Here is a 19,277-nt window from a genome sequence, read left to right as displayed (position 1 = left end):
ATGTGTAAACATACCTGGCAATAAAGCTCATTCTGATTCTGATTCTGATTCTGAAATCTGAGTGCAGAGACAAGCAAAGGAATAGTAAGTATATTTTCATGTGGTATCACCTCTGTTATAGAGATTTTTGAATCAGGCCTAATGGAGGGTGATTTGGTCAATCATGGAAGAAAAACGTTAGCAATGTGTCCATTCCAAATGGCTAATTTGTGCTTGCTTTCAGCCATTCATGTAAAAATCTGTTATTTAATTTTGTTTCTGTTTTGTTTCTTTCTAAAGCTGCAAGGCTCTGGTGCAAAATATTGTATTCCAGGAGTCAGGACGACTAGGCTGTGCCCAGGTCTCCGGAACCTGTGACGATGCTCAGCTCCATCAGCTGTAATGTATGCAACAATATATAATACATTAAAGTTTTGTAGATATCAAAGTGTGTACGTGTGTGTATATTCTGAAAAAAGCAGCTTTATAATATACTAGTAGTGTAATGCTAATGCATTTCCAATGAGCTGAAATACAATTGAAATGTACTTGAAGTACATTAAAACGATGCTTCAAATATACTCTTAACTGTAGTTCATGAAGTGTTAAAAGGACATTTTAAATGTATTTTAAGAATTACACTTAAATTGCACTAAATATACTTAAAGTGGTTCCATTTTAACACAATTTCAATATATTAAATATATTACAAATAGATTAAAATCAAACTTAAACATATCTTGAAATACACTTAATATACTTAAAGTTGTTTCAAAATAATACATTTAATATGCACTTAGTATAGTATAATTTAAATATAGTAAGTATGTCTGAAAAAGCACAATTTAAATATATTTCTTTTTCACCTGGGAAGCTATCAGGTTCAGTTGCAGTTTTGCTTGGTTTACTAAACATTTAGTCAGGATTCCAGTCCCCTATATTCTAAAAGACAACTGTAGACTTATTTTACACCTATATGCAAAAAAAATGAGTAAAGTAAAAAAACACACTATAAAACCACTGACATTAAGTCATATAGAAATGCAATATAAAATAAGTAATTCATTATTTTAAAAAAAGAACCAAATATATAGGAAAAAATGGACCGGGACAGTTGAAAAAGTGATGAGACTAATTCAGTTCCATTATTTGTAGTGGTGTACAAAATACCTGTTTCTGTTTGCAATTAAAATCTTTATTTATTTATTTATTTAAAGCTGAACTCAATAAGCCTTACTGTGGGGTCTGTAAACAGTTTAGGATTGTGAAAGGGATCCTTGGTTCAGAAACCCTGGCCTAGGGCACCACGTTTACCAGGACCACAAGCAAGTAGTTATTTCCCTGATTCAGCTGAAATAAAAGTGATAATAAACAAGCAACAGCCTGGAAAACACATGTAGTTCTCTGGTGTAAAGATTCATTGAGTTAAATTGATTAACCTAATATGTAATTAAACTGCGTCAGAAATAATTATATTTTGGATCTTTGTAGATGAGCTGTAAGGCTGGAGAGAAGGGACCCAGACATCCTTTTACTGAATCCAAGCACCAGAGACATGACATAAAAGAGTCTCAATTAAAATGGAGGCTGCAACGTAATCTGCTGGGATAGATAACTGTTAATGCTTCTGGAGGGCTCTCGTTCTGCCTCACGCAAAATTAATTTACACATCCTATAAATATGCCTAACCTTCCCCTCTCGGTTTTAGCAATGGTACAGGCTCTCTGCAAACCAAACTACTTCACACAGAATGTACCAAAATGCAGGGTGATCTGGAGCAAAAAACAAAGCTTCCAATACCAATATGCAAAGATTTTCATTCAGGATGCTTAAATGTCCATTTATGGCTATATAAAGAAGGGAACCTCAACTTACAAATGCATAAAACTATTTCCAGGGCCACTGTTTGTCTATAAAATCTATGCTAATGTTTTTACCTCAAGTCACTGAATTAAAAGCACTGCATAACAGCAGGCAGAAATTAATTTTAATCGCACATTTTTACAGTGGAGCCGTAAGTGTTGCTAAGATTTTCAGCTAATAAACCATTTCACCTGTGATACGAAAGTATTGATTAGACATTCACAGGTCTGATTCACAATAGTGGCTACTGATCCAAGTGGAAAAGGTTTTAGAAAGAAACTAATCAAGGACAGGATGTGGGTTCTCAGGAAATATGCCAAAATAGAGTGTCTAAGTGGATTTTTGTTCCTTGAAACTGCTTATCTTAACTGTGTAGGAGCATAAACATTGTCCTTTCTGCATGTTTTTCACTTTTCAGAGGTGTAGTTCTTATCAACCTCTTTTATCATTACCAGGTGTCCATTTCACACAGAAATGGAACATGTAACACCATGTACACAAAAATAAACCTCTAATGACAATACACAGTTCTCAAAACATGTACATGCAAAAGCGAAACGCAGCACATTTAGCCACATCATTTGCATATGTGTTTTATTTGGCAATGTATCACTATGAGCATCTAAAAGGGGCTTCACCTCGAAGTTCTATTTGAAAAGACATACGTCATAAGTCCTATTTGGATGCGACTCCTTTTCCCAGAGGTAAATTTGTGTTTCACAGAAGCATTTTGTGAATTTAATCCCACTATCTGTAATTTGAGGAATATTATTTTTCACATTTATCCTCATTAAATCTAATAATGCTCACCTCCAGATGATAGAGATCTCTTCAATCCTGCCCAAAGTATATGAAATCACAGACAGCCTGGGTTAATAACTGACACTGAACACTGCTCTAGACTCCTACATAACCAGGTATTTTTCTTATTTGAATACAGGTAAATCAAACCGTTTTTTTTCCAGGTCAGCGTTATATAAAGATTATTTGCATGATGATGAGGCTGTTTAGATGGGTTTTCTCTGGATAATGAGTGGGCGCGTGAGCACCGCTGGGGTGTTGCCGGGACTGCTGGGAATATTCTGCTGCCAGCACCCTCTCTTCCTTATTCCCCAACTATTTTCCTTCTACAACACACACAGAAGCCCTCAGACTCATACTAACACAAACAACCATGTAGCCTAGTGACGGTTTGAGTAGAGAGCAACAGATCTAAACCCATACTTAGGGCTGTACGATAATGGTTAAACTGATAATCACTATTATTCTGCTCAAAATTTTTTATCATCATTATTATTCACAATTGTTTCTATTTGAGAAATTTCTTACATTTCATCAGAATATTGCACTTTCACATAAGCACAAATCAAGTGAACAACTTGTATGCAGGGTTTATTGAACTTTATCTAGTTTTCTGATGTATTTACATTAACACTTACATTATGAAAACTAGTAAAACCTTAAAAAGCTTCTCTCAAAAGCTAAAACTCCCAATTTCAATTCCAGTAATTCTAAATTATGTTAATATTTTTAAAAGGCCAATTCACACAGCAACAACAAACACAGATCAACGCTGACAACCGACCAAATACAGTACAAACGGCAATTCGACATGCTCAATCAGTAAAAACAAGCACCGACTAACGCCAACAGATGCAGACAGGGGTAACACACAGATCAAACAAAACCTGACAAACATACCTACTGCCTTTTGTCTGTGTCTGTCTGTGCATTGTGAATTGGCCCTAAAACAAAAATACTTTGTATTGTAGCACAGAGTTCGCATAAGCACATTCATCAACCACAATTGCAAACAATATAGTTGAGATTCATATTTGCAATTACTGTTTGTCACTGGCAAGGTTTGCTCACAGATTTAGTCGAAAATAGCGCAAACAGCCTCGTGAAGAAACGCAGACTGGCTGTATGACACTTTCAAATGGAGCAGAATATTGCAATAGAGTTTGCTAAACTCCAAACATACATGTTTGTCTTTGTTTTCAGAAAATCTGATAATTGGGAAGATTAAATAACACAAATGCATCTATTTAGATTTATTTAGATCTGATTGATGGGTTTAAATTCTTGAAATCTGGCAACCCCAAACATGTAAGCTTATGGAGGCTTGTTACCAATGCAAGATATTGGAGATGTCAAATGAAGGGGAAAAAATTTATAAAATAAAATAAATAACCAAAGGGCCAATGTCGCAGAGGCAATTAAATGAGAGAAGCAGATATCATGACTAAAATACAATAAATCGTAACAAAAAGAATGCCAGTTTGCCTCAAGTCATACACTAATGCAAAAAGCTACCTATGGGATTTTTCCATTAAATTTAAAGGAAAAACAAAGCATCATTAATGTGTCTCAATACTGTAAAAGCCACTATTCCCAGTGGTCACAAACAGTAATTCATGCCCCATATGAGTGGCTGCCCACATCCAATCAGTTTTGCCTGAAATAACAGATTTTTCACACACTGCAGCATTCCATCCATAAAAATCATCATATAACCCAGAAAATATACAATAATTCGACTCTTAATATGCATTAAGTGGATTCTACATGCATATATATATATCGTTGTAAGTGAATTTAAGTTATAGAAATGGCCAGATAGGAGAGATCTTGCCAGAGTGCCAGCACTAAAGCAGGATAAATCACTTTAAATTTAGAGCTTTTCACTTCCCTCTCTCCTTCAAAGTCTCTCCATGAGCAAACACTCCTAATTCTGACTGCAATCCTATTTCTCAGTTCTATTTTGGGACATTTTTTCATATAAATTTTCATGCAGTTAGCATGCAGACTGGTGACACCCAATTGAGCTTGTTTGGTAGAGTTTTTCATGTGCTGCGTCATGATGCTGCAGTGGAAGCAGAGGGCTAGAATGGCAAAGCCCATCTGTGTCCATCTGGGTGCCAGGCACTGGGCTCATGGCCCCTGCCCACCACAGACTGCCATTTATATTATCAGCCGTGGTGTGGCTCAGCATGTGAGGCAAGTTCACACCAACATGTTGGACCTTATGGACCCCATTCCGCTCAGAGCGGAAGCCATTTTGCTGTAATGTAGAGGCCCATAAGCATGACAGCAATGAGATCAGCATCAGATCATGTGTTAAGCTGTGGTGAGCTATGAATCAAACTAGGATGAATGGACTTCCTGCCACAGGCCGTAGCATCATCCACTATACACTACTAAGCTGTGGAGTAAAAAGATCCTGGGTTTTTATCAGGCCAGCTAAACGGATAGAGACATGACAAGAACATACATGGAGCATGTGTGTCAAGTATACATGCCACAGAATATCTAAAAATAGACAGCGACCCCTGACAATTGGCTCCTGTAACAAATGATCACAGAGAGTAACATAACATACAGATACTGGATCCAGATGATGCTGGCAAATGTGCGCTGAGGCTAGACAGGGTGTTCTGTGCACCCTGAAAAGTGTGCACGTATTTATAAGAAGTGTGTATAGTAGGGGTGTAACGGTACACAAACATGACGGTTCGGTACGTACCTCGGTTTTGATGTCACGGTTCGGTACAGTTTCGGTACAGCAGGGGGAAAAACTAAACATATATATATTACAATTAACAGCAGAGCCCAAACATAAATTTAAAAATTAAAATTATTTTTAAACATCAACACTCAACTTTAAAAAAAAATCTGTGCAAACATGTAAACTGCACATAATGCAGTTATTCTAAATTATAAAAATTCTATTTATTGTTTAAATTTACACAGTGAAATTTACACAGTGACTGTCATAACTTTTTTCGTAACAGATTTATTTAAACATAAATTAAATAATTAAGACATCACTAACAGGTAAAGTATAATGAGTATCTAGTCTAATATTTTGTGAAATGCTCTTCTCTGCACTTCATTTCTCAAGAGCATTAACGCGCTGTGGACACTGATGACTTGCCAGAGGCAAATGAAATGCTATGTGACATTTTGTTTACAAGCTGTTTTATTGACGTCTTTCCACAGTCGAAACACTGATTTAGTGATTACATGAGGCATGAGATGTTCATTCACGTTTATTTCACGTTAAAACTAGTAAAGAGGAAGGGATGATCGCGCTGCCGTTTGAACGGAGGCGTTTATGCGATCGGTCACGCCACATCAAAGAACGTCGAAACGGTATTTATTGTTTGAATTTCCTGAATAAAATGGACATAATTTGAAAGATGAGACTTTGTTTCTTATTAAAAGTAACAACATATATAACTGGAAGTTTCAAATGAAGTTCAGCTCATGCAGTGGTTAAAACAGTGCTGTATTTGTTCAGTACACATGCATACCGAACCGAAAGACGAGTACCGAAAATTACGTGTACTATTATACCCCTAGTTTATAGATTTATGTTCTGTTCCAAAATGTAGTGATCTGCCAATGAAGACAGGATTTTAAAGGGGTCATATAATGCGATTTCAATTTTTCCTTTCTCTTTGAAGTGTTACAAGCTCTTGGTGCATAAAGAAGATCTGTAAAGTTGCAAAGACTAAAGTCTCAAATCCAAAGAGATAGTCTTTATAAAAGTTAAGAGTCAACCATGCCCTCCTAAAACGGCTCATTCTAACACGCCCCCACATATCTACATCACGATGTGGGAAGATTTGCATAACACAGCCCAAATGTTCACGCAAAGAAAGAAATTTCTCTGATCACAAATGCAGACATGGTTTTATGTTTACGCAGCGCGATACGCAACGCGTAAAAAGACAGTATAAGTCATTATAATCAGTAATTATGTCCCCACTGGATGCAACAAATTCCTCGTTTGTAATGGGTTTTATTGGTTTTGTCTCGTCGTGCCGGGAGACGGCATCACAGTATGGTAAGGGGCGTAACATTTCCATCACACGCTTGAGGCATTCAGCCAATCACAACGCACTGGATAGCTGGTCAATCAGCGTACACATCGCTTTTCAGAATGATGAGCTTTGTAAAATTCTATGCGTTTCAGAAAGGTGGGGCATAGAGGAGCAACAATAATGTACATTATGTGAAAAATGTGTTTTTTTAAACTTAAACCGCATAAACACATTGCATTACACCAAATACACCAAATAATGTTCTTTTTAGCAACGTCATATGACCCCTTTAATACACACATATTAGGCTTGTTACCAATGCATAATAACAGAAATGTCAAATGAAAAAAATACCTTTTAAAATAAATAACAAGGATTTCAGACTTACATATAGTAGACATACATATTATAAAAATCCAGAATGCATGTTGCACTAAGCAGGATTTATTTATTTTTTTACTATTATTTAGATACTATTACAATATTTATTAATACATTTATTTTTATAATTTCCTTTTTCATTTTAGTTTAAGTTTTAGTAATTTTGTTATGTGCTTTTGTCATTTTTATTACTTTGTGTTTTTAGTTTTTTTTTTACATTTCTATTTACATTTACATTTACGTATTTTAGCACTTCAACTTCAACTTATTTTATTTCAGTAAACTGCCAAGGCAGCTTTTCTAACTTTCATTGAATTTAATCCTTTTCAGTTTTTTTCATCTTATTTTATTTCAAAAGACATTTTTATATTTTATTTCAGTTTTATTTCAATTAACAAAAAAATGGTTTTAGTTTGTTAACAATAACAACACTGGAGCTGAATGAAAAACTAAACCTAATATTATAAAAAACGGTTACAAAATGTTCATTTATATTTCACTGAATATTGAAATAAAGTAATTTTTATTATTATAATAAAATAATCTAATAAATAATATGATAAGAATAAACTGAATAATAAAATAAAATTAATAAATAATATAATCAAATATTTAATTTGAATACTAAATTACTTAACAAAAAATATTATATAATAATTTTGGACTATTGTTTTGTATTATTTTATCCAGTATTTGTGTGTGCCATGTATTTTAGGCTTCACGCAGTCATCTTAGCAACATCATAACGTCAAACTCAAATTAAATCTATTGCAACCCAAGTCTCTTTTATGTACAGCATTCGAAATCTGTTCCATAACAAGCTGGATGTAGGCAGTAGGCAGATCAGGATGGATGTAGGTAGTAGGCAGTTCACTATATTTTGGAATGGCACTATTGAGTTGTACTCTATGAGGGGTGTGGCCCACTCCTCATTCTGGTCACACACGCCTTGTGAATGGTCACATGAGATCATTGCCTCTTTGGTGCTGGGCAGAGTGCATGCGAGTGACATTGTCCATGGACACAGACTTGTGGAATGCGTTGCAAGAGAGGCAAAACAAGAGGTCGCCATGACAACAAGGCCAGATTGGTGAGAGAGAAGATAAGATAGGGGAGAAAGATATAGAGGAGAGGGAGCTGTGCATAAAAAAAAAACGGAAAGAGAGGGAAAGCGGGAAGCTGAGAGGGTATAAAACCAAGAAACAGAGAGTGAGATAGAAAGAACGGGCTAACAGATCTATAGAGGCTAGGTTGTTGAGAAAGCAGTTCCAATAAAAGCTTCACACCTCAGATTAAAAAGGTGTGAGCCAGCTGGCCTCCACAGCCTGAAGGAACAGAGGGCTGAGGAGTTTGTGTGGATGCGTGTGAGTGATCTGTTCTCAGGATAAGCGTATACATACTATATGCATCTACATTTAGTCATTTATGCATGCATACATAAAGAATTGTGTGTGCAAGCATCATGTAAGTTCCTCTCTAAAAACATGGAAGTTTTGGTACATATCACATTCTGTATATAGTTCCTCACATATTCTGATCAATTTCTCCATTGACAATAAACGTAACTCAACCCACATGGAATTGGTTAACACAGAACTCTATGCAAAATCTATGCAGCATTTTAGCAAATTTGAGTGTCCATTACTTGCTCTTTTATGGAGTATTCTGGCTAATTTTACTATAATTTCAGCTGTCAATAAGAGTGCAGTAATCTCAGGGCTGAGAGGTATATTTCTGGTTCAATACCAGTTAAAATCAATTCACAGCATTTCATTACCACAAAAATGAATTTCATTACTTTCCTTTAAAAATAAAATTTGATTTATAGTGACACACTTACAAATGATGTGAAAGGAGGGCAATCTGTAAAAAACTGTTTCAACAGTATAGCCACAATACATAAAATTGCTTACTAAGATTTTCTGTGGAAAATTTCCCATTTTCCGGCTTTGTTGCTATGACAACAATGCCGCAAACCCTAAAATTACTGTAAAATTATGATTTAACCAGATTTAAAGTTTTAACAGAAGAATTAATGTAAGTGCTTTTATAAAATGTTAAGCTTAATTAAAATTAAATGCAGTGACCTTCCATTGTAAGTTCCTCACTGTAACACTGGGTTTTGCTTTAAGAAAATGAGAGGTGAGTCTAAATGACTTTATTGTGGTAACAAACCTTGTGTCACAAATGCTTTTGACTAAGCTTAACTAGTACTAAACAGAAATATTTCATTACCTGTAATAGTTCTTTATCCATTTAAGTCAGAATTATGCCAAATTGTGCCCCCCAGCCCAAAAAATCCAGCACAAAATGCAAATAAAGTCTGCAGATTCCATTTAGGCCCAGCAGTCACATTCAAACACATTAAGCCACACACTGCTGTTTATAACCTCTCTTATTAGGTACATAGATCGGATGCCCTTCGATGCCGGCTTCCTGAGACGTAACTCAACCTGGAAATTAAGACGTGTTCTATTTCTCACAAGAGAAAATTTCAGATGGCTGTTCCCTTCATACTTATAGCTTTGGTTTGATTAAAATGAAACATTGCTTCCTGCTGAAGGTCAATGAATTCACTGACACTGTGACATTACAGTGGGAGAGCTTTTGGGAAAGGGCACAATGGGATTATGAGTCTTATATTGTCACGGATATAACACATTAGCAGAGAAATCTTAACTTGAAGCTTCCCATCAGCACCCAGCCATTTTACTTATGTGTTAGGCGGGGAAATGATATGTGCTGTGGCTGGAATCTATCGACATTAACTACATCTGGTTCTGTTTCTCTTTACATTAGATTACTGGTTGCATCTTTAATGTCTTTAGTAGAAGATGTTTTTTATTAAAGGATCATTCCAGGTTCAGTATAAGTTAATATCAACTGAGGCTTGTGGTATAATGTTTAATACAACAAAAAAATCTTTTTTACATTGAGGCACTTAAAATGGAAGAGAAAGGGGCTACTCTGTAAATATTAAAATGCTCAGTGTTTCAACAGTGTAGCCAAAGGTGTAAACAATATGTATTAACATGACTGTAGTGTGGAAAAAAACAAACTGAATTATTAACCTTTTCTATGTAAAGCTATATCCAGTTGTACAACTTTGTTGACATTTGTCAGCCCAACACCATAAACCTGAAAAAAACCATAAAACCGTACAGCTCACATAATACAATAAATTTGAACAGAATAATTGTTATATTATATTATTTATTATTTATAATTATATATGAATTATTATTATTATAATTAAATTCTTAACCTAAATATAAAATGGTATTAAATGGTATTTATAGTATTGCCTCACCACATCCTTTAATTTTTTTTAAGAAAATGAAAGGAGCTTATCTTGTACTGAACCGCCAATATTTCTATAAATAGTGTAATTCTTTAAAAAAAAATGTACAACTTTCTTATTGAGTACAATTCATTACAGATCATAAATGTAGCCACAGGAACTGTGAAGCTAAGAATACGTGTCACTGTCATTGACCCTTGTTATCCAATTCTCCTGAATCATCTTACACAGAACTGTTTATATTTGTCTTGCATATATATTTCTTGGGTCCTGTTTTAAAGTAAGTATATTTACAGCTGACCTTAAGTGTTATAATTACCATCCATAAGGTTATAATCACAATGTGAATGTCACTCTTTAATAAGCATTCAAGCTTTTCAGGGTTTGCGCTGTACTCACTTTACGCTCCTTGTCTCCGTACTCCAGCCCCAGTGTGTCCATGGCACGCACGATAGCAGCCAGAGACTGGATGGTGTTGCTGTAGACCACTGGCTTGTACTGCTTCACATCATCACCAGAGAAACCATCCTCGTGGATAATCCTACACACATAACACAAGACATGTTAGAGAGCATCTAGTTCATATGTGTGTGTGTGTGTGTGTTGGAGCACTTCCCCCTGGCTGGATGAACCGAACTCCGGTCAGCAGGCATATCATTATCTGCCTCGCGAAGTTTGGAATTACTTTGATCAAAATGATCTTACTAGACGATTTTACAAAATTGAATTACTTTTGATCAAATGAATCAGTGAAACTGAGTTACCATAATATCACCACCACATGAAATCCAAACACCAGTCGACTGAGGAAAGACTGTCCATCACTGCATTCACGACTGCAGGTAAGCGCAGCTGTACCCCGAGTGAGCCAAGAAGACAGCTTATCTGATACCGAAATTATCTTGAGACATATGCTTCCTTTAAGTTTCCTTGAGGGAGAGTGGTTTAAGAAGAGAAAACACGAAGCAAGAAACTTAGCACACCGTTATCTTTGTGTCTCTGGAAGTTCTGTGCCGGCGCGCGTTCTTATTGTTATCAGACTGAGGAGCCAACTTTCACCCAAGCATGTGGATATTATTCTACACACTCGAGTGTGTGTACATTCTGTACTGTAATTGGCACGGTCTGTTTTATTTTTTCCATTTGCTCTGCTTGAGTTTGAAAGATGTTTTTTAAAAATGCCCATCCCTAAAGAAGAGAGAGTGAGAGGAGATAGACAGCAAACACAGTGATGTTCAAACACGTACAGATAGTAGGGCTGGGCGTTAAAACAATAACGCTAATTATATATATAAATATAATTTTCTTCTATAAAACGATAACAGAAGTCTGTTTGATATAACAATTACATTTAACAGTAATTGATTTGACCCGATGTGGCAGTCAGTCAAAAAAGTGTTTAACCATTTTTTTAAGGTTGTCCAGTACATTATGTAAATTATGCGAAAAAGCATACCTATATCTGGATGACACATGCATTCTCGTGATAAATACTTCAGATTTGCATTGTCAGTAAGAATGATATCACTGAGACTTACAGTAAAATTAAAAGCACACAATTTTCTAAAACCTTTTAATTGGTTTACATTCATAACTACGCATGTCAAATGCCACATGCTGAGTGGCTTCTAAATGTCAAATGATAAATAGAAGTGATGAATGATTAATAATTTCACTAAAAGTAAAAGTTACATCAAATTGCTACATTTGCTGTAGCCAGAATAACCAAATAGCTATTGTCTACCAGGGATGTGGGTAATTTATCTTCATTTTGTGCTATTGAGAAACCGGTGGAAGATGCATTTTTTGTGATGAAGAGGGTGTTTTAATCATCACATTCAGTGAATTACAGCAGTAAGTGCAGATGTATCATCCAAAATTGTATTGGAGTGCAGAGTGTTCTTTCTAGACAGCCAGCTGTGTCCTTGTCCTCTTAATTCATAAGTTATATTGTACATTGTCATGGGTTTTACTGTCTCTTATTCGGTGTATTTTCCCTCATTCACGCTCACATTCAATATTCAAACATTATTACCCATTATCTACAATAAAATGGTGTTATTTCTGCAATAGATGGCATGCCTGACTTTGATCTGGGGAAAGTAGAGCATTCAGAACAGCGAGGGACGAGTTTCTAACAGAGAATATGACCCTGCTGGAGCCAAACCTCAAAGGAGGACCCAGTGGCACTTGGTCCTCCTGTGGCCAAAACCCCTAATTCAATTGATTTAGCTGAAATTAGGTTTAGACATCTGTCTGTTCTGCAATACTGAAAGATGGCAAGGCATTTTTAGACCATGAGGCTTTGACCTCCTTTGCAAATAATATACACACAAACACACACATTATGCATAGTAGCATTGTCTGGCCTGAAAGCTAAAGCCAATGAATTATCACGTCAGCGTTCGACTGGTCTTAGTAAACGGTGTTAGTGTGGCATGAGAAAAGCCAGACAGACTGGCAAAGCCTGGCATTATGCAGACCCAGACATCACACTGGTTTATTAGACTGGTGCCAGGGAGAGGTGTGATGAAGCATGTGTTTGGGGATGATATTTTTGATCACTTGGTGCACACACACATACACACAAACTCAGGTGACCTGAAGGCTACTACCTACCTGTCATTAGCTCACCATTGCACTTAGTTCAACCAAAACCACTCTTAACCGCCCTAACATTGTAAAAAGAAAAAATTCCGGATTTTCGGAAGTTGTAAATAAAACAGATTATTGGAGGATGCGATACAGGAAAATACTATATATACTTTTTTGTACTTCAAAATGTCAAAATTCAGCGTGTTTCTTGCAGTTGTTTTGTAATTGTTTTTTAAATTTACTAACAATTTCTGAGTGAAAATTGTTCACCAATTTTTTTTCAGTGTAATGTGAGCTTACAGTTCTAAAGCAGTTATCAATTCATTTAAACTAAAGTAATATAAATAATATAATTATCACCATAAACTTCTGTAGTTTACACAATCTTGAATGCTTAATTTGGTGAGTTAATTTGGTGCCTCTAAATACAAAGTGTTTAGCATTTAGTTTTATTTTCTTTGTTATGGAATACAAATAAAATGTAAGAAAGATGTTTTATTTATGTAACTCTGGTAAACTACAAAAGTAATCATGAGATTGAATAATTAATTCCTTCAAAATCCCTATAAAAAAATAGAAGGTGAAACATTAATTTTCAGTTGTTTCTATTAAAATGAATTTTTATCACAATAACAAAATAAAGCCTGCAATAAAAAAAAAATCTTAAAATTACTGCACTTATGTAAACTAATCTAATTTGGATTATAAATAAATTAGAAGATAAAAGTATTTTTCTCTATAATTTACTGATAAATTAGAGCACAGCTATAGGATTGTTTGAACATAAAATGTGCTGCTTTTTTCTTCTGACCAGTCTTCAGGAATCAGATTAAACTGAATTAAACAGTCAAATTAGGTAAATGGGTTGTAATAAATCTAATGAAGTTTAAAAAAAAGATTCATCTGAAAAAAAGTTAATATGTTCAATTTGGCAGCACTAGTTTCCTGTTTCCCAACTGTTTCCTGTAAAATGTGTAAAACTTGTCTTTACATATTTCTTTTATGAGTAATTCAAGTTTCTTATCCAACAACAGCAGCTGGTGCTAGCAAACCAATGAAAACAGTTTGATGGTGGGATTACCATTTCCAAAATCTCTCTCTCACTATGCCTGTTACTCTCACGCTTTCACATTTCTCAGATGACCACTAAATAATTCAGGTGATAAAAATAACAAATGTTTAGGGTCTTTTGAAAGTCGCAATATAAATAAGGACATCGGATTTTGATTCCTGTGGGAGGACGGAAACCTTGATCTGTTTCAAATGTGAGACACTGAAAGTAGACTCTAACTCAGAGGGTTCCTATTCCAGTCGACCTGGCAAAGACCAAGGGCTTGACACACACACTGCACACAGTCTTAGTCACAGATCAGGAATACTGTCCTGAGGCCAAATAGGTTCCCACACCTGTGGGCTAGAATGAAGTCTCCTGCATGTATGTTTTCAGTGCTGCACCGACTACTCATGTAGTCATGCCACTAGTCCACTTTTTTGGTCTTTCAGCTAATTGAGGATCACATGACTTCAGCCTAATACAGTTGGAATTATGGAAAACTGAAAATAAAATTTTTACATTTTTAAATAAAAGTTTTGCTTTCTCCCAAACAATCTGATATGGAGTTCACATACAAAATTGTTGCAAACCTCCCTAATACTGAGAGACACAAGCGAATGGGGCAAGACTGTTTTAGCACTGACATGACAATGCAACCAGCATGAATCTGGCAATGGGGATATGTGTGCTTTCGGCTCATCTGTGTGATTCTCTCCAATCACAAAGTCTCTGTGAACACAGTGCTGGACTTGCCAGAAACAACAAAGGCCACTGATGGTGCACAGCATATGGAGAGTTATTTACATAAGGTGAATAGGGACACGTCAACTAGCTGACTACTTTTCTGGACAGCTAGTCGACTAGTAAATATTAGACTAGGGCTGTCAAAATGGCTGAAAACTAAATTCGAATTTTGTACTTAAATATTATCAATATTCAAATTATATTCGAATTTAAAAAGGCATAATTTCAGTTTGGGGGGGAAACATTTTTTGGCTTCTCTCCTGAGGCCACAAAACTTACATTAATTTGACATGGCTTTCTAAACATGCGGCTCTCTTGTGCGAGACGTGAGTGCAAGCGAGTGATAAATATGTGTTCTGTGTGAACGGCTTGGTTTCGGTTTTGACGTAAACAACATCATCTCCGCATTCATGTTCTCTTTTTTCCGCAATATTTTGAATGAACAACGCAGCAGCGCCGCATCTAGTGGGTTCAACTGGACAGGCTAACAAAAGCATTAAAATGCAATGACAATTTCATCGTCGTCGCATTTCGTGCACCACTGATAAGGCTGCCTGATGCACACCTAAAATTCGAATGCAACGTTTTTGCATTTGAATGTGGATTTTTATTTTAAATTCGACGAATATTCGAAATTCTAATTTTTTGGAAAGACCTATATTAGACATTGTGCAATCCCTAGTATGTTTACATGTCTGTGCACAGCTCTAAAACTGAATTTATGGTCAGAAACAGACACTAGGCTTTAATGTAAATGGAACAATGAGTACTTCCTGATCAGAATGCACATATAGATAGAAAAATATATCTCTAAATCACTTCCTCATGGGTGTCTTTATACAGGGTGTCTACAGATATCAACAAGTTACATTTAAGACTTTTTAAGACCTTTTTAATACCACCTTATGTGAAATTTAAGACCAAGCGTGTGATGGAAATACATATTATATTACATACGTATATGTAATATTTAACGATTTAAATGTAAAAAGAAAACAAAATATCATCGCTGTCAAAAATTCTATGTGTTATTACGATATACAGTGAGTTTTTCATATCAGCAGACAAAACATACAAAATATTCCCACAAAACAAAAGTGTCGCATCACCGAGATTTTTGGTGGTGTAAACAATTTATTCTGAAGCAATATTTTCATCAGTTTTCTGTCAGCTTTTACACACTTAAATCTGCATGTTTTTAATATTTACCACAGGATGTCATTTACCTTTATAAAGGCCAATATATTTTTTTACCTTATTAAATGATTGCTTCATCTTTCAAGTCAAATTCTTACAATTGATCAAGAAATTTAATACACTACAGGGCTGTTACCAATCAAATTAAATAATTACAAAATTACAACAGCAATAAATAATGTTATGGGATTAATGTTGTAAATAAAAGTTTGAACATACAAATAAGAAATGTTGGGGAAAAATGTATACTTTTAAGCATGAGACTAAACCGCTAGTAGGTGGCGGTAAGTCACTTATTCATTCAAACCTCTGAATCATTCAGTAACAAAAATGCCTGGTGTGGCTTGGAGAATGTGCGCAATAATTCTGTTCTGATCTTTGTTTGGAACTATTTTCGTTGGTGAAATAGAACAAAACAGTCAATTGTGCCTAAAAATGTAAGTAACTTCATATACTTTACTACTTTGTTTGTTGAACTAAAATCAATGTAACATTTGCAATCCTGAAAATATTCAGCAAAATAGATCCCTTGTCATGGTATGTTACTTGACTATATCATGCTATAAATAAACTAAACATTTTGAATTTTTACCTCAGTATGTTTGTTCTGTGAGTTTCTTTATGTGTGCCGTACGCTCATTTGATTTGATTTCTCCATGAAAGTCTCACACAGAGACAGGCAGCACAAGCCTCAACAGCGCGACATTGATAATAGAAATACACTATCAATTATCAATCGCTGTTTAAGCTGAATGTAATAAAATCAGAAGAATCATTCGCGCGTTTTGATGCGTGATTATATTTTGTCACTTAAGTTTTAATCAGGCTATTAGTCCTGTCGGGCAAGTACAATTCTCAAGCCATTTTCAGTAAACTTGCATGAACCCATTTAAAGTAGTTCGGAGGCTGGACAGCGAGCTGGTGTTCGACTGTATTCTGTAACCGCAATTCTCTCTGATAACGCGGTAACTACAGGCGGGGAAAAAAGTACTCTTGATGGACACTCACTGGGTCCGTTAGACTGGAGAAATTTTTGTGGTAATGTGACCAAAAATATTTAAGACCTACTGAATCTAAATTTAAGATATTTTAAGACTTTTTAAGGTCTTATTTTAGGAAAACTTTATTTAAGACATTTTAAGACTGTTTAAGGACCCGCTGCCACCCTGTTATATATACAAAACATAAAAAAGAAGAAAAAAATGGTTCAGTTTAGGACTTTTAGACTTATAAAACCGAGGTCTTCAACCTACACAGAGCCAGATCTCGATAGAGAAAAGCTAGATTTTCTTGGTAACGATAACTGCAAGAAACACTATTACATTCTATGATGCTTAACTGATAAATGGATTTTATTTAGTGAGAATGCATTAAATTTATCAAAATTGACAGTAAAAACTTACATTGTTATAAAAAATCTGTTTCAAATAAATGCTGTTCTTTTTAACTTTATATTCATCAAATGATTCTGGAAAAAAAAAAAATCTAATATAGTTTCCACAAAAATATTAAGCAGCTCAACTGTTTTCAACATTAATAATAAGAAATGTTACTTGAGCACCAAATCAGCATATTAGAATGATTTCTGAAGGATAACATGACATTAAAGACTGGAGTCTTGGTGAGCATAAGAGCCTTCTTTCAAAAACATTAAAAAACTTGAAAACTGTGTAGTTGAAAAATGCATGTTACCTTTTTTCATGTGTTAAAGGTTTGACTCAAGTCAACACATACATAAAGGTAAGTTATATGAAAGTCTGCAAATGAACGAAAATATTTCTGTTGCATTGCAAGTTTGCAACAAAGAACTGTACATCTTTGTCTTTTCCAAATATCAGGCTAATATCATAACACTAGCTTAAATTATGAAAGAAAGTTTACCCTATTCTCTAATGTGCAGCAAAAACCACTAGAAAAGCTTGCAAACATTCACACACAGGCAGCCTCTTAGTCTGTGAGAACGCTAAACTAAACTAAGTTCTAACAGCTTCAGGGATCAAGCTCCGAACCCACATGAGAAAGAGGATGATGAAGAGTTGTTCTGAGAAGAGACAAGACCAGGGGTGTCTTTAGAATGTTTGTGAGGTTAACACTCATTTTCATCTTCTCCTCTCCTCTGATCAGGGCTGATCTCTGGAAGCCAGCATGTGGGCAGAGGAGAGACATCATTACAGCAACCTTTCCTTCAGATGAACTTATTATAGAACAGCTCATTAAAGAGGATAGAGAACAGAGTGAGAGAAAGGATCATATCAGATTGGAAAACTTATGGCATTCACGCATGAAGACTCTAATTTCTCACACCTCAAGGCTGTCTAAGGTGTTCATTTGTGAGTGTGTACTGAGAGGTGAAGGATCTGGACAACACAAGCTCCTGCTGAGGTTACTAACAATCACACTGACTGTGCTCTGTGACCTGTAAGTTGGTTTGAGTGCACTCAATCTTATTCACACAAAGGGACAAATCACCACAAGATTCACAAATATAAAGAGCATGTGCAGTACAATGGATAGCAGAGTGATTTAAAGGATTAGTTCAAAATTCTGCCATCATATAGTCATCCTCATGTCATTTCAAAACTGTATCGCTTTTTCTTAATGACATACCAAACCTATATGAATTTCTTACTTCTGTACAACACACAGAAATTATTTTTAAAAAGAATGTCCAAGTTCCTCTTCGACATATGAAAGTGAATGAGGAGTGGGACTGTCAAGCTTTAAATAAAAAAAAAAACTAAAACTGTTAAAACCGTGGTAACACTATACATTAAGGTTCCCTTTATAAAGGGTTTATAAAGGTGTTCATAAATGACTAATAACTCATTTACAAATGCATTATAAATCATTGAGAAGCAGTTATAAATGCATGAATAAAAATGGTGATTTTAATGCAATACCTGCCAAATAATGAGCAATTTTAACTCACATTATAAATGCTTAATAAATATATTTATTCATACTTATTTCATACTCATTTATCTCTCATATAAATCATAAAAGCACAAACTCTATCGTACAAAGGACGTGTCATTCTGTAAGTGTATTCTCAAATTAAATGCAGTGATCCAAAACATTGAATCTAATCATCATTCTGGAAAAAGTTTGATTCAAGAATGGCCACAATGCTGACGTGATCTTATCCCGAGCACACACTGAGCACATGTGAGTTATTCATCTTATCGCCAAGGCATATCGGTGTAATTTTTAATATTGGTCCAATGCCGATATTTACATTTTAAGCCATTATCGGCTGATTCTGATAACGTTCCGATAATATTATGCATCCCTACTACCCTAATATTGGAATAAAATTGTTCATTATTAATATCTA

At 35.1% G+C, this 19,277-nt stretch overlaps 1 protein-coding gene and 1 long non-coding RNA gene across 3 annotated transcripts in view; one reads left to right on the top strand and one right to left on the bottom strand.

The window, feature by feature from the left end:
• LOC107715208 (guanine nucleotide-binding protein G(o) subunit alpha-like) overlaps nt 1-10,890 on the bottom strand; it is an 89,734-nt gene extending 78,844 nt beyond the window's left edge. The window contains exon 1 of one of the 2 annotated variants that reach the window (XM_016521268.1): nt 10,753-10,890. In XM_016521268.1, coding sequence (XP_016376754.1) covers nt 10,753-10,794 — 42 coding nt within the window. In that variant the 5' untranslated portion in view covers nt 10,795-10,890. The remainder of the gene's footprint in view (nt 1-10,752) is intronic. The other variant, XM_016521267.1, reaches the window with a different exon arrangement.
• LOC107715209 (uncharacterized) lies at nt 1,224-17,005 on the top strand. Its single transcript, XR_001637072.1, has 3 exons — nt 1,224-1,233; nt 12,872-12,877; nt 16,932-17,005. It is a non-coding gene; the product is annotated as an uncharacterized LOC107715209 (long non-coding RNA).
• The last annotated feature ends 2,272 nt before the right edge of the window (nt 17,006-19,277 follow it).

This window comes from Sinocyclocheilus rhinocerous, unplaced genomic scaffold (assembly GCF_001515625.1).
Source record: "Sinocyclocheilus rhinocerous isolate Xijiao unplaced genomic scaffold, SAMN03320098_v1.1 scaffold659, whole genome shotgun sequence".
NCBI lineage: Eukaryota > Metazoa > Chordata > Actinopteri > Cypriniformes > Cyprinidae > Sinocyclocheilus > Sinocyclocheilus rhinocerous.
The sequence above is the reverse complement of the archived record's forward strand: the minus strand, read 5'-3'. Positions and strand labels throughout refer to the sequence as shown.